Below are 15,638 nucleotides of genomic sequence, written 5' to 3' on the forward strand. Positions count from 1 at the left end.
TCTCTGTCTGCAATGCAATTGGTGGAGAAGGGCACTCAAGACATTTTTCTCCATAATATATATATATAGATGGAGAAAATATATGTGCAAATATAAATGACTATATGCATAAATCTTCGTTAATTAACTACAATTTAAAACATGTAACCACGCAGCCCCATCCAAAGTTAAAACTGTAGCAACAAAACCGCATAGCGATACAGAGAAGATTGTGGGGAATAGAGCAAAGATGGAGTAAGAAATAAAGGAAAACGGAATTGCAGGACAGTTGCATAAAATAAAATGCTAAAGAGCAAAGGTCATCCAGTAAAGATCTGACACTCCAGTGGCTGAGCGCTAAAGTGTCCTATTATGGAGACAGCTCCGGAGCCACTTGGTACTAACAAGATAGAGGGCTTGGAGAGAAGAAAGACATAAAATCAGGTTTCATACTCCACGGAAAGACCAGGTACAGGTTTTATTTGTAAATCTAGGGGATCCTGCATGGATGCCCGTTAGGGGAAGGGGTGGGGACGAAGGAAAGGAATCTCCATCAACAGAAGAAAAGCCTAATGCGACTCAAAATAATAATAATAAATAATAATCCCAACCCAAATCTGGTAAAAGACGCCTGCCGTGTCCATACACCAAATGCAGATGTTAATGGGAGAGCAGGAAAAGGAGTTTCAATACGAATCATGGGAACACATGCGAATTGTCCAGGAACCAGGATATTTCTTTTCTTGCAAGAATGAAAATTTCCCTTTAGGTCAGGAGACACCAGACAGCTATATATAAAGCATAGGTGTATATATAAATATATATAATATGTTTTACTTTTAGAAAAATCATAACATACACATTTATTTGTGTCAAGTGTCATGCAAAGGGAACAGATAAATGCACCGAGAAGGACAGCAAACATTTTCTTGGAGGGGGGGGAATGGGATTTATTTTTCTATTTTATATATATATATATCTCCACAAATATGAATCTCCCACTTACTTTAAAGAGTTCAGACAAGACCATCTCTCAACAGGCAAGTTAATCCTAAATCCGAGACAGATCAAGGAGCTGGACCTGCAAATCCCTGGCACGAAACACCATGGATCTCAGAGAAGGACCTGCAAGTGCTGTGCTGTCAGCAGCAGTAGCTTCCCCCTGCTTCGCCTCGATGTTGCAACAACTGCTGCCTGGGAAAATGGCTATTTTATGAATGGGAGGAAAGGGACCCCCTCTGCGCATGCCTGTCCTCCCAACTCTATGAATGGGTGGGCACTGAAGCCCCCAGGCGCATGCTCTGCTCTCTTTTATGAATGGGGGGCCGGAAGGGAACTTGTTGCAAGTTGCGAAGGCTAGATGTGGGTTGGGTTTTTTTTTTTTTATGAATGGAGGGCAGGCAGCAGCTGCGCATGCACTATACCCCCCAGTCTTAGGCTGAAGGTAAAGCAAACCGCAGCAAAGGCGGCGTGCATGTGCAAGGAGGAGAAATAAGGGGCGGCGGGGGAAGATGGGCTTATTGGGGGGGTGGAGGGGTTGGAAGAGGGGATGAGCCTTGGTGGGTCCCTCCAATGTTCAAGGCGCGTGGTAGAGCATGGCAGAGGCTGGGAGCGTTGTTCTTGCTACAGGTCTGGCCGTTGCTCCTGATTGCTGCTGCTCAGATGTAAAACTGCAGAGGTCCCCGTTTCTCCTCACCCGAGCTCCAGGGGCTGTGGTGACAGCATGCAAGTTCCCCTTCCGTCCCCAGGCAGCTTTTCTCCCGGCAGGACAATCCCCGGGCCACTGCTGTCTTTCTGTCTCTGGCATTTCCAGCGCGACAAGGGGAGTTCTGCTGATCTGCAGCGGGCAATTGTTGTGACCGTCTGCAGAGCAAAACACGCTAAGCGCAGGGAAGCGTTGGGCCACCATGAGTCAGTTATTTCTCCTGTGATTATTTTATTCTCCATCCCCTTTCTCCCCTCCCAAGCAAAATAGGGATCTGTATAAGGAAAACGGAATTCACACGATGTACTAGCATTAATTCTGTTTTGCCCTTTTCAATTAAAATCTGCAGTTTGATCTTTTAAGCATCTGGGAATCTCAGCCAGGACTGGATTTTCGAAATAATGGGGAATCTTTATATTACGCCTTTATTTATTCATTATTGGTTTAACCCCATTGGAGTGCATGGCACTTCCCAGACAAGAGAAAAGGAGCTCCCTGTCTTACTGACGGACAATGAGAACTCGCATCATGCTGTGGAGAGGGAGAAGGAGAAACAGGGTACAGGGGAAACCATTCTCAGGGAAGCCTTTATTTACGAGGAAATCTGATAATTTATTTGGCAGGCAGGCCTGGTGTACTTGCTTGTTTATACCGTGTATAGGTACATGAAAGTGACTAGATGGGAGAAAGAGGAGAAATAGTCTGTAGCTGTTGTTAGCGACCAGAATCCAGCATTTTGTGTGGGCGAGAGAGTGTGAAATATAATGTGAAATAAGTCATGGCGAAAAATAGCTTGCTTTGTATTGTAAATCGTTTACCAGTAGTTAGACTTTCAGTTCAATCATTTTAGTGCAGCATAGCATAGCTATACAACAGTGTCATCCCAATAATACATCAGGGCTGATGTTTACTGTTAGTTTGCAAGTAAAGTCTGTAGGGGACAATATCGCTGATATGCAACATATTTAGATTTTGATTAACTTCAGTGTAATTCACCAGGGTCACCTTCTTCACTGATTTATTCCCTGCCCCAGATTTTAATGAAACCATCCAGAGGAGAAGGATGGTCTTGTGGCTAAAACTAGGACAGTGAGTGAGAATTTAGATTTGGGTTCTATTCTCAACTCTGTTGTTGGCTTCCTGTGTGGTTTTGTGCAAGTCATGTAAGCTCTGATCCAATCATTCAAAGCCCATTGAAGTCCATGGGAGACAGGCCCTTAGGCTCAGGAAGTGCTTAACACCAGGCAGTTACTATTGTTCTGCTTCTGGGTGCTGAGCTCCCTTGAAAATCTTGTCCTAACTGTGGATGCTGAGCATTCGGAAATTAAAAACTCCTTCCGTGCTTCCAGTTCCCATCTGTAACCAGAGACATTTTCCTGCCTTGCCGAGGGGCTACCAATATATAACTGATTGCTGTTTGCAAGAGTCTTCAGAATCCTTGCACAGACAGTGCTAGGAAAGTAGAAAATATTAGAAATAACAATTTGTTGTTTAATGCATTATAGTCATTGAAGTGGACACTTACGAAGTGCTGAGCAGATTTTTTTTTTACATTTCCCACTACAGTCAGTGGAAGGTATCATTAGGACCTTGCACAGCACTTTGAAAATGTAATATTATTTATTATTCATCTATTGCTAAGGATGAATGCAGTGTTGTACATTAGATTAAATATGCCACATAAATACAATTCTTCCTCTCAAAGAAGGTAAACCCGGTAGATTGCAATTGGTATTCAGTCATGTTTGTAGGTTTCTGAGGACAGGGAACCTTTCCAGTTATGTACGGTTGTTGTTATTGGACTGTCTGCAAATGAAAAGGGTTGGGGGAGGGGAGAGAGAAACCAAAATGAGCAAGTCATTTATGTTCTCATGAAAATGCTTAATAATAACACATTTGAAAATCAGGGGCATATAAGAGAAAACTGACCTGAGGTATCCTTTTACCTTCCAATGTATGCATTGAAAGATCTATTATTCCTGCACTTGCATAACAGTGTTATCAGTGTTCATGTTAACAGCAGTGATGTGTGTATGGAGGAGCAAATATACCCCTGAGCCTGGGCCCAACACGTAGTTTCTCTAAAACAAAGTCCTACAACAAAAATAATGTATGTAGGGTACAATCAATATTGCATTCTGTTTGTGTAATGTTATGCAGTTCCATGACCACCAGCTGGCTGTTGGCCTCCACCCCAGAAGTAGCTGCAGTTGTGGTTCAGCCATTTGTAAAATACTGTGAGATCTTTTGCTTGAATGATGTTACATAAAATATTATTACTAGATCTTAAACATGCAAGATTGACATCTTCTTTTTTAAAAATTACCTAAAAATAATGGAAATGGTTGCCAAAAAGGGTTTTATTTACTGTTATTGCTTGCATATAATTACATATAATGTTATATTAAAAAGGCAGAAAAACCAAAGGATTTTCTCTGCATTTCCCTGTTCAGTAGATTAGTAAATATTGGGCTAAAAGAAGAAAATGTAAAGGTAACTTTAACTGAAGAAGGAAATGCACAGGGCTACCCTATTGTTATTTTTATGGCTGAAGACCAGCTAGAAGTTGAGAGGTTCAAATGCCCAAGCAAAGAACTCTGGATCTGATCACTCTCAGGCACAAATTCTGAACCTTGATCTGAATTTTGCAAATGTGCTGTAACTTAATACTGTTGTTTGCTGTGGTGTTGTAGCTGTGCTGGTCCCAGGATATTAGAAAGACAAGATGGGTGAGGTAATATCTTTTATTGGAACAACTTCTGCCGGTGAAAGAGACAAGCTGTCGAGCCTACGCAGCACTCTCCTTCAGATCTGTCTCTTTCACCAACCAAAGTTGGTACAATAAAAGATGTTACCTCCCCCACCTTGTCTCTCTGTAACGTTATATCAACATGAGATCCAAATGTACCCCCTCCCCAAAATTAGAGGTGTTCAAAACTAGGTTCTGAGTTATGTGATCAAGCACATCTGTACAGCAAACATAACAGAAGTCCTTTGCTACCACACAATACATTTTGCTCCATGAATCCCTAACTGCCTGTGTGGCAACTGGTAAACTGCTATGTTTATCAAAAAAGGCTGATGCCATAATTAAACCGTATAACTATAGGCACAGCAGAGCAAAAGCCTATAATCTTTGATATAGGCACTAACAATGGGACACAGAAGAGGGGAACCCAGCAGGGATAACCCACTGCACCTAAGAAAGGAAGCAAAAGATTAGTCCCCAAGTGCGAGGGAGAGGACAGTAGAAATGGTTTACAGTATTGTTGGAATCCATACAACTTGCATCAGGAATAAGATATATTTTTTTAAAGTATATTTTTGGGAAAATGAGAAGATTTCCTGCTTTGTTTCCCCTTCTCTCCCCCAAATCCCACTCATGCCTGTGAATGACTGGAAGGTGACTTCCTTAGGAACTCATTGTCTTTGCTCTGAGCTTTGGCCAGAAGGGATTGCTCAAGAGCTACATCAAGTTCTCCATTCGCTCCAGGGTTGAATATGCTGATTCCTCAATGCTATCAACCTCTGTGGTAGCAATACTGGTCTGGCATTGCAAACCCCAAGCACCCAAATCAGGAGTCAGGCCCTGAAAGATAATGAGATTGACCTAATAATAATGATATTAAAATAATACATTTGGGTTCTTTTTATTTGTCCTCTCTTTTTTGACCCTTTAGGTTTTTCAACTTTTCTCTGCAACCATGAGTAACTGAAGCTTAATACTCTGTTTTTATTCAAATGAAAGTTGAGTTTCTCGCCTAATCACATGACGGCAGGAGCTGGGGCTTTAAGAAAATCACCAGCTATCATGAGGCTTATGATAAATGTGCAAGAACTGGAAATACTAGTGGCAAAAAGCTCCTCATTGCATGCTTTTCTTATGCCATAAATTAATTGCTTACATAAAACTCAGTGCATCATTTAATCCCTTTAAACACCCGTCTTAAATGGGCCCAGATTCTCATTCGAGCCCCTGCACTGGGGTGAATTTTGCCATATGTGCATTGCATACAACTTAGCATCCCTTTGACTATTCTGGCATACCCTTGGAAATATTGACAGGTTTCAGAGGAACAGCCGTGTTAGTCTGTATTCGCAAAAAGAAAAGGAGTACTTGTGGCACCTTAGAGACTAACCAATTTATTTGAGCATGAGCTTTCGTGAGCTACAGCATCTGATGAAGTGAGCTGTAGCTCACGAAAGCTCATGCTCAAATAAATTGGTTAGTCTCTAAGGTGCCACAAGTACTCCTTTTCTTCTTGGAAATATTGTAAGACCAGCTCTGCTGCTCTGAGGGAGACCAGATCATTGTGAGGCATCGTGCTGCTTTTAGCCTACCAATCCCCAGGTCGTTAATTCCTTTACTGGAATTTTATTTATAATGAATGTTTGTGCCGCTAATGCAGCTCATTCCCCAAACCCCCAATACTTCTGTCTTTGGTTTGACAGGCTCACCATTCCCTGAGTCTGAATATGTCCTGGAGGAAGCTTCTAATTAAATGACAGCTCAAAGAAGACCTTCTGAGTCGTGACTCAAATTGCAAATGAAGGCCCTATAACTGAGGCACTCATGTATTTTAACAACACTATATTGATCTGATCCATCTTCTATTGCATTCTGTCCTCTTGGTGCATTGAAAGTTTGGCTCTGGATATGTTTGTACTTCTGCATGCTGCGTGTGCTGGTTTGGTGCGTGGGACATGTTTCTGAAGGAAGCTTTGTTTCAGAAGGTTCCTCTGTAGTAGAAGGAATGGAACTTGAAGTTTGATATAAACTTGCTTATTTTCAGCTTGGAAAACCTTGTCACCTGGAGAATAAAAATGAGTGAATAAGGTTAGAATTTGGGGCACGTGACTTCAAAATCATACTTAAAGTGAGAGAGAAAGAGAGAGAATTACAAAACATCCAGGGCAAAACTCTGTGCTCACAACCCATGCAGTCCCATTAAGATAGAAAATACTGCACAGGGTTTGGACATTTTTATGGTTAGATACACTGCCTGCTGTTCCCCAGTCGAAAGTGCATGGCCCAATAAAGATATAAAAGGGGTTTGGTCTTTGTGGGCATTTCAATTCATAACCAACTGGCCTTATGTTAAAAAACAGAGGGTAGAAATTTGTATTCAGTCATTTGGGGCCAAACCCTGAGAGATGCTGTGACATGCATCTCCCATTGACTTCAGCAGATGCTTAGAGCTGCTCAGGATGTAAAAGAGGAAATCCTGATGACTGGCAGACATATGACCCTGTTCCTCCTCTACTGTCTTTATTCTGTACTCAGATTGTTCCTGCTTGTGCTTCAAATGACCATACAGTTTCAGGTTTTAGTATTGTGCATAGGATTAATTTAGCAATAGACTACAAGTGACATTTTAAATGGACCTTTTGTGCTCTGCATTAAGTTCCCATTCACTTTTATTTATGCGGCTACCAGTGGTCTATCTAATAATATTCCATGAATGTCACTCAGTAGTGTATTATATCTGTTGAGTGAGTGTGAGACGATGGAAACAGCTATACGCTTGGCTGAGGGCTCTTTTTGATCATTTGAATATCACCAGGTTGAATCATCAGTGGGTTTCATGGTCTGTTACCATCCAGTTTTTAAGTTCTCAGCCATTTTGACTTTCCGAATTACATCCATGAAGTGTACAGCTACAGTAAGGCAAGCATCTATGCCATGCCAAGAGTCCTAGCCCATTGTGATAGCTGAGGTAACTCAACCAATCGCCATCCTTTTACTCTACAGCTAATTTGCATGCAACAGTTTAATTGGTTATGTGAGGGAGACTGCACAGATGGTACATTACTTGGCCCAGCTGCTCCTCACACATACCAAATCTCCCGGTAGAACACAACCCACATACAACTCTCCCATGCAAATACACACAACTCTCCCAGCACAACTCCTCCAGGCACAAATGAACATAACCACTTTCACATTACTACCAGTGCATACATTAACCCCAAACACACCTCAGCCTCTCACTGCAACTCAAACCCCTTGTTCGCCACCCACACAACTCTCCCAACACAACACAACCCACACACAACAATACAACCAGCGCACACACGAACCCCAAACACACACAGCCTCTCACTGCAACACAACCCTTCATTTGCCACTTATGCAAATCCACACAAGTCTTCCAGCATAACACAGTCACCAACAACGCACCCAGCATATGCAATAACCTCAAACATCACTCTGAAGCCTACAATGTCTGTTGGCTGTAGTGTCAAGTGATGGAAACAGAGACGAGAATGGCTGAAAGCTCTTTTTGTTTAGAATATCCCCAGGTTCAGCCATCACTGGGATTCACGGTCTCTTACTGTCCAATTTTTAAATTCTCAGCCTCTTTTGGCTTTTTTACGTGTATGACTTTACGAATTACACCCGTGCGACAGCACAGACTTTCGGCCATTCGTGATTAGTTATTGTGTGTAAAGGAAACTTTGAGATCCTCAGGTGAGTGCTAAGTATTACGGGGACTAAATGGCAGAGGGACAACGAGGGAGTGTATTTCTGACAGCCTGGCCACTTATCAAGCGGAAAGTGCCAGCACACTGACATTTGAGTCTGTATATGTCATCAAGCAGAGTGAGGGAGCGTGTGCGAGTTCAAATGCCCACATGACAAAACCCTTTCTGTGTTGCACATTTGAGCACTTTAGCCATTGGAAGGTCAGAATTCACTCCCCAAGCTGTATGGACGTAGGCAGAATAATCCAAGTTACAGGCACAAATTTCCAAAAAAAGCGCGGCCCTAGCTAGTGCATTTTTGGAGAACTGGGTTTCCCAGTGTCCTATAGTAGCTATCATTAGAGTGTAGCCTTTCTTCACAATTACACAGATACACATATTCAAAGGCCAGAAGAGACCACTGTGGTCAATTAGTCTGACCTTCTGTGTAACACAGGCTATAGAACTGGACCAGGGGAGGACTCTTGTCCTGCCATTGCCTGGTGTGCGGATAGAGAGAGCATTTGAGCCTGCACTTTACACAAGAACAAAACTAATGTTAAAAATTGTATCGGATACGGATAAAAGGAAGAAAAGCTGTGGGCTTGTTAATATTCAGAGGTCAGACAAATGTCTTTCCTTTCCTCCCCACTCCCTTCTGTAGCTGGAATCTGGCTGGGCCACAAGAACTTGGATTAGGTGACGTGTTTAACGAGCAGACAGCAATCTCCTTCCCAGTTCACCTTGGAGTGGCTGATTTTCTGACATGGGTCTCCAGATGGGCATGTTCTGAGAATGTGGGCTGGCAGGTCTCCAAAAAGGGGTATTTGCATGTAGACCCATAGTGGGCAGTTCTAGGAAATACCTGGTTCCTAATTGACCATCTGAGGAAAGGCAAACGTGAAGACAATTTAGTAAGTGAAATTGCAACTCCCTGGGGAATGCATAATTCAGAGGTAGTCAATAGATGGACCCTGAGCCAAATCCAGCCTGTCAGAAGCTTTGGAATGGACCCTGAAATCTTTTTATTTACTTATTATTATTTCTGTAATTATTATTTTCTCTGGAGTCTGGACCTTGACTATACCCTGAGAAAACATAATTGACTACCCCCAGCATAATTTATGCTGTCGAGACATTTCAGATGTGTAGCCAACAGGGGAATCTTTGGCTACTTGAGTTTTACCATCTTTAAGCTAACTCCAAGACACACATACAGAATTTAGCCTTTTGGGGTCCTCCATGAAGATTTGGGATGCCTCCCGGCAGGTTTATGACATTATGGTGATTTAGCATGCATATGGGATACTTGTGTGCAGGAATGGCCAGTTAGTAGTAAATTGCACATGCAGTACCTTATTTACATGCATAATCACAGTGAGTGTGAACTCAAACAACTGTGCATGAGAGGAGCTTCTTAAAATTTGGTCTTCATTTTAGAAAGCAAAGAATGCCCATATAGGCAGTGTTGCCATCTGTGGCAGATATAATACTGAGAACATTCTTCTCTTTTATTATTTGCTAACCATTTCCAAACACAATACCTAAAGGGAAACTGCAGAATGGAAACCTCCTGTTAAAAACGCGGCGAGTGAGGAAAGGAGGTTGCAGTGTTTTATGGCTTGTCTCCTAGAGGCATCTCATATCCTGGCTTTTAGCCTGCAACGTCCGATCTCTGTCAGTGAGAAACCATGCCACATGCTTGGAAATAGCTTTAACCCTGCTGCAAAATATTGCAGTCTGTGTTCCTCAAGCATAATGTTTCTGTGCTGGGCGCATCTTGTGATTCCAATAATAAACGGGGTGGGCGAAATTGGGGGTGCTAATCTGCAGCGTATAATATCAAATGTATTGGTCAGATGTATGTTGGAGAAATTGTTCTACTCTATTAGTCTATCTTTTATGTTTTGCTAACAATATTTAGTATATTGGTCTGTTATGGCTGGGAAATATATTAGCAGGAATCCTGTTTTGAATTGGCAATGTAGTAGATACAGGTGAAACACTGGCCCCCAGTTTGGCAGAAGTATAGATCTGCAATCTTCAGCCACAGCCAGATCTAGGCTAACATATGGAAGTCAGTCAGAAGGCCAGCCGTGGTAGACATGTTGCTGCCTTGGCTGCATAGAGATGAGAGCCGGATGAAACTCTTAAAGGCTCACACAAACAGTTCATGAGTTTTGCATGGGTCCCAGAGGGTCGGGGACAGCTAACGGCTCTCTCTCCCCCCTCATCTAGCCTTCCCCAGTTCACGATAGATACCACTTCCCTTTTCTACTGCATCTTGTGCCATCCTCTTTAGATCAGAGAGCTTGATGATCTAGAACCGAACCTCCTCAGGCTCTCTGTTCTGTGAGGTAAGCCTCCACCCGCTCTCGCTTTAGCGAGGAGATGTAGGTAGGAGCACCATCCTATGGGTATGGTTCTAGAGGTGGTAGGTTGCTGGCCCTCTCAATTCTGCAACAGTAGGACCCAAAAGCCTCCAATAGTCTTCTCTTACCACTTTAGGGGGTCTGAAATGTCCCAGCATGCAGCACCGAATTGATAAGGAGTCTGGGATCAATGTAAGAGGCACCTATTGTCAGGGTAATACCAAATAGTGCTAGCCCATCTTTCTCCCAACTAAGACTCTCAAATGACTTGGCAAACATTTCTGCATTGAAGCCTTGCAGCCCTATGTACCCCCATTTTACAAATGGAGAAATGACATTTGTCCACCTCTGCTGTGAAGATGAAAGCTCTGGGTTTTCCTCTTGCTCATCGGGCACCTGTTGCTTGTATCCTGGTATTACTCACATCCGATAAGTCACATCTTGTTTTGCAGAATAAACACCAACTCCTTTGTTTCCTTCCTTCCCTTGCAGTTTTGTTCTGTTGCCTTACCTGACTGTAGGCACATGCACCGTTTCATTCTTGAATCTTAATCAAAAAGTGAATGTGAGTCTGGCTGCCTGGGTATCACTTCAGGGGTGGAGAAGGAGAACATGGCGTTTCTGCCCCTAGACGGAGGGCTATGGGATGATGCATTAGAACAGAACGGGCTATTGGTGCTATTGTGTTGTGTTTCAGAGTAGCAGCCGTGTTAGTCTGTATTCGCAAAAAGAAAAGGAGGACTTGTGGCACCTTAGAGACTAACTAATTTATTTGAGCATGAGCTTTCGTGAGCTACAGCTCACTTCATCGGATGCATACTGTGGAAACTGCAGAAGACATTATATACACAGAGACCATGAAACAATACCTCCTCCCACCCCACTCTCCTGCTGGTAATAGCTTATCTAAAGTGATCACTCTCCTTACAATGTGTATGATAATCAAGTTGGGCCATTTCCAGCACAAATCCAGGTTTTCTCACCCTCCGCCCACCCCCCCACCCCCGCCCCACAAACTCACTCTCCTGCTGGTAATAGCCCATCCAGTGGTCACTTTGGATGGGGTATTACCAGCAGGAGAGTGAGTTTGTGTGTGTGGGGGGGAGAGGGTGAGAAAACCTGGATTTGTGCTGGAAATGGCCCAACTTGATTATCATACCCATTGTAAGGAGAGTGGTCACTTTAGATAAGCTATTACCAGCAGGAGAGTGGGGTGGGAGGAGGTATTGTTTCATGGTCTCTGTGTATATAATGTCTTCTGCAGTTTCCACAGTATGCATCCGATGAAGTGAGCTGTAGCTCACGAAAGCTTATGCTCAAATAAATTGGTTAGTCTCTAAGGTGCCACAAGTACTCCTTTTCTTATTGTGTTGTGTGATACTACACAAGTTTCTTCATTTTTTTTTTTAAACAAAACCAAGCTCGGTTGTACATAATGCTGTGCAGTTGGGAATCTGTGCCAAGCACGTGACATGTTCCCTGCCTCAAAGGGCTTACATTTTACAAGGCACAAAGTGGTACTCTACAGAGTAGTGTACTTACATGCTCTGAATAAGCTTGGCTCCTTTGAGATGAGAGGTGCTTATATCAATTGGAAATACTGTTTTCCAAAGCATGTGCTATAGTTGCTTAGTTCCCTGTGATTCCTATTACAGGCATGCTAATATCCCCCAAAATGAAGTCTTTGAGGATAAACTGTATAAGGCAGGGCTATTCCTTTTTGCAATCACAGTGTACCTGATTCTGCAGGCACTTAAGTATGTGAGTAATTTTCTATATGTGAGGAGTCCCATTGACTCCAATAGGATTCTTCATGTGTATAATAGACGAGAGACTTTGTCTTTTGGACCATATGAACTGGAACCATAAACTCACTGAACATTAAATCTCACCAAATGAGGGTCAATCCATCCTCATCATCGTATCCACTCATTATACTCCACACCTAAACATAGCCATTATACGAACAACATACCCTCATATCTCAATGTCTGTACTTTGACCCGTTAACCTTTCATCCCTAGTCGGGGATATTGCAGATTATGTATTCCTTACGCCATCCAATCTTAAACCGAACTTCATGCCCGTTGATCATCTGTACGTTATTCCCTGATAAACAGAAACTTCTACGTTTAAACTCTGTACTGTTCACTTTTTTTAAACATCATCTTAATAAAAATTTTACTCATGTGTAAGTGTTTATGAGATTGGGCTGTACAATTATAGATGAATAGTAGATATAATATTTGACTTGTGTGGAAGCCTAGTAATTCTAGCTGCACAAGCTCATTTCCTGATTTTTTGCTTTTCAAAATGTTGCCAGTATTAGGAGGATAACAACTGAGGTTCAGCACTCCTGTGAAATATTTGTCTCCTTTTTTCAAGGGTAACAAGTTGACATGTAGCTGCTATGTTCTGGTTGTGTCTCAATATGAAAATCTGAGCTAGACTAAAAATATTGTCAACATACTTTGCCGTTGACTTAAGGCAAAAATCCATTGAGTTGAATGGAAGTTCTTCAACTGGAACCAAGCAAGATAAGGACCTTAGACATACCGTTACAAGTACATGTATTGTGCCCCACATAGTAGAGAAGAGTCATGGCTCAGTTGTAATGATTAAAGGGGATTCTTTTCTGAGGCTGCTGGACATACAGAAGACCTGTGCGTCTTTTTGGCTCACAAGTTGGCAGAATAACCCATCCCGTCCCCAAACAGAGTCTCCCTTCTGATATGGACATTGTAGCCATTCAGCCCAAACTGGAAATTGAACCCACTCAGCATCCATAGATGGGAATGTTGATTACTCCACAATTTATAGATGTCAGCTGTTGCACAATAGAACAACAAGTGACCTATGAGAAATAGATTTCTGTTTCTCAAATTGATTAGATCATCTCAATTACCTTATTTTATTTTTTTCTGAATATTTATTTGCTGCTCAAGACAATAATCTCCAGAAACACAGTTCTGCTTATAAACTTAATTAGTGGGCTGAATTCCCAGGCATCCCTATGTGACTTAGACATTTCTAGCAACTAAATGAACAAATGCAAATACATGGATATGGGGAGGTGGAAATAGTTTTGTTTTGTTTTTGTGTTACCATAGCATATAGGATCCCTGGTCATGGACCCGGACCCATTGTGCTAGGTGCTGTACAAACATGGGGGAAAAATAAGTTCCTATCCCAGAATTTACACTCTACATAACAAAATATATAGTGTGGTTGTATTGCTCATTTTCTGCTTAACTTGGTCACATCTGGAACAAATTGGTTGTTTTTTATGGGTTCACAAGAAGTTGTTATGATAGTTATATTTTCCTTTTTAAAAAATGCAATGAAAAAGAGAAAATGCAAAAGCAGAATATGATACTGTAAACTGGTGCCCACTATCACCCCTTACTTAAATGTATATAATTCTATTTGTGATTTAGGAAAGAATACACCCTGAATTTCCAGATGGAGAAAGCCTCTTCTCTGACAAATGCAGCATCCTTGGGTAAAAATATTATTATTAAATGTCAGAGCAAGCATAAAACAGCATTTTACTACCCTCTAGGTGTTCATATGACTGCAGCAATAAATAAATTGCAGGCCTGTGTATTCCTGAAAAGTACAAGTGCTATCCTGATTGCTTTTCTCACCCCTCCCTGCATTAGTTCATAAAGATAACTACAAACTATCAATAGCAATCTGGAAAAATAGTGCGTCCCTTGTTAAAAGTAATATCCTTTTAAATTTTAAACAGAAGTGGCTTAATTTTTTCCAAACGTGAAAGAATTTTTCACTGCAAAGCTGGTTTGGCAGTGATCTAATTAGTTAACAGTAAAGCAGACGCTTAAAAAAATGTCAGGTAGAACCCACCCCCTTCTAATCAGATTACATTTTAGTACTACATGGCTGACAAGAAAACTCAAAAGTTTTCTATGCATTGGATGCTGATATCAGAGCAGAGGACAATGCATGTTTGTTACAGCATGATTAAGCTCCTGAAGTATAGGTGATCTTATTAGAAATAGATCAACATCTACAGTGAATGTAATAGCACAAGATAAAACTCAAACATAAGTGACTCAATGTCAATTCCTTTATCCGATACTTTTTTCTTTAGAATCGGGTTTGATCGCCAAAACCTTATTTTCTGCAGCTTCCTTTTTAAATCCCTCCCATTAAAAATTGTGTTTCCCTGCTTTAGAAAGACTTTGCTGTGGAAAATCAGCTTGGGGCTGTTAGGGCAGTTGCTTTAAATAATTTTTTGTTCATGCATATGTACAAATCATTTGAGCTCGCAACCATTTGCTGACTACCAAAGCACCTTGAATTCCTTTCCTGTTGCATTTCAGGACCTAACCTATGGCAATGGAGCAATGTACAAATTGAAACAGAAGGGTATAGATTTAGTTATACAACAGCTAGGTGGCAGCTAACTGTATATCTGAGGTTAAGGTTTAAAATACCAGCATTTTAGTGGGACTAATGCTTTGCAGTTAGCCCAGTGGCTGAACTCAGGTAAAACTACAGATTTTTTTTTCAATTGTAAATTCATTTTATGAGCTAGATCTTTGATATTCTCAGAGGGCTGGCTGTGAATAGCTGCATGTTTAAACCCAATCTCCTTTGTGGGCTGTGACTTTAAGTATTTTCTTCTGGGTTTAACTGCTTCAGTGAATATGTAAAAGTGTGTGTGTGTGAGAGAGAGAGATGTATGGCAAAAGACGCATGTATTGATGAAGGATTCGTTTATTTCCGAGGTTATAAAGAAAAGGCTAAAATAGTCTCGAGACAGTACATTTCCTTGAGGGAACAACGGGGGAAGGAGTACGTTCCGAATTAACATCGACGGGGGAAGATTCAAACAGATCGAGGCGCGTTTACACGCCGCCTGGTTATCCAGGGTTGTGTGATTTTAATTTGAGTTGGAATATTACACCCTGGTGATGGAAAGCGTCGGACAACACCATAAACCCAAACCCCTCCTCGCACGGAGGTGGCAATTGCCCTACTTCCTTTCCCTGCCCCCCCCTCCCCCCAGTAAACAGCCGGAGAGGCGTGTGTTTGTGTGTGTAACCTTGTGTGAAAACTCCTCTCCCTCCCTCCCGCATGCTGTCATTTAC

The 15,638-nt window shown here is 41.8% G+C and overlaps 1 protein-coding gene and 1 long non-coding RNA gene across 3 annotated transcripts in view; one reads left to right on the top strand and one right to left on the bottom strand.

The window, feature by feature from the left end:
* SPRY4 (sprouty RTK signaling antagonist 4) overlaps positions 1-1,265 on the bottom strand; it is a 91,737-nt gene extending 90,472 nt beyond the window's left edge. Inside the window, exon 1 of one of the 2 annotated variants that reach the window (XM_048861610.2) lies at positions 986-1,265. In XM_048861610.2, coding sequence (XP_048717567.1) covers positions 986-1,009 — 24 coding nt within the window. In that variant the 5' untranslated portion in view covers positions 1,010-1,265. The remainder of the gene's footprint in view (positions 1-985) is intronic. The other variant, XM_048861609.2, reaches the window with a different exon arrangement.
* Positions 1,266-1,328: 63 nt separating this feature from the next.
* LOC142072956 (uncharacterized) overlaps positions 1,329-15,638 on the top strand; it is an 87,307-nt gene continuing 72,997 nt past the window's right edge. Inside the window, exon 1 of the long non-coding RNA XR_012669582.1 lies at positions 1,329-1,423. This is a non-coding gene — a long non-coding RNA (uncharacterized LOC142072956). The remainder of the gene's footprint in view (positions 1,424-15,638) is intronic.

Source organism: Caretta caretta, chromosome 8 (genome assembly GCF_965140235.1).
Source record: "Caretta caretta isolate rCarCar2 chromosome 8, rCarCar1.hap1, whole genome shotgun sequence".
NCBI lineage: Eukaryota > Metazoa > Chordata > Testudines > Cheloniidae > Caretta > Caretta caretta.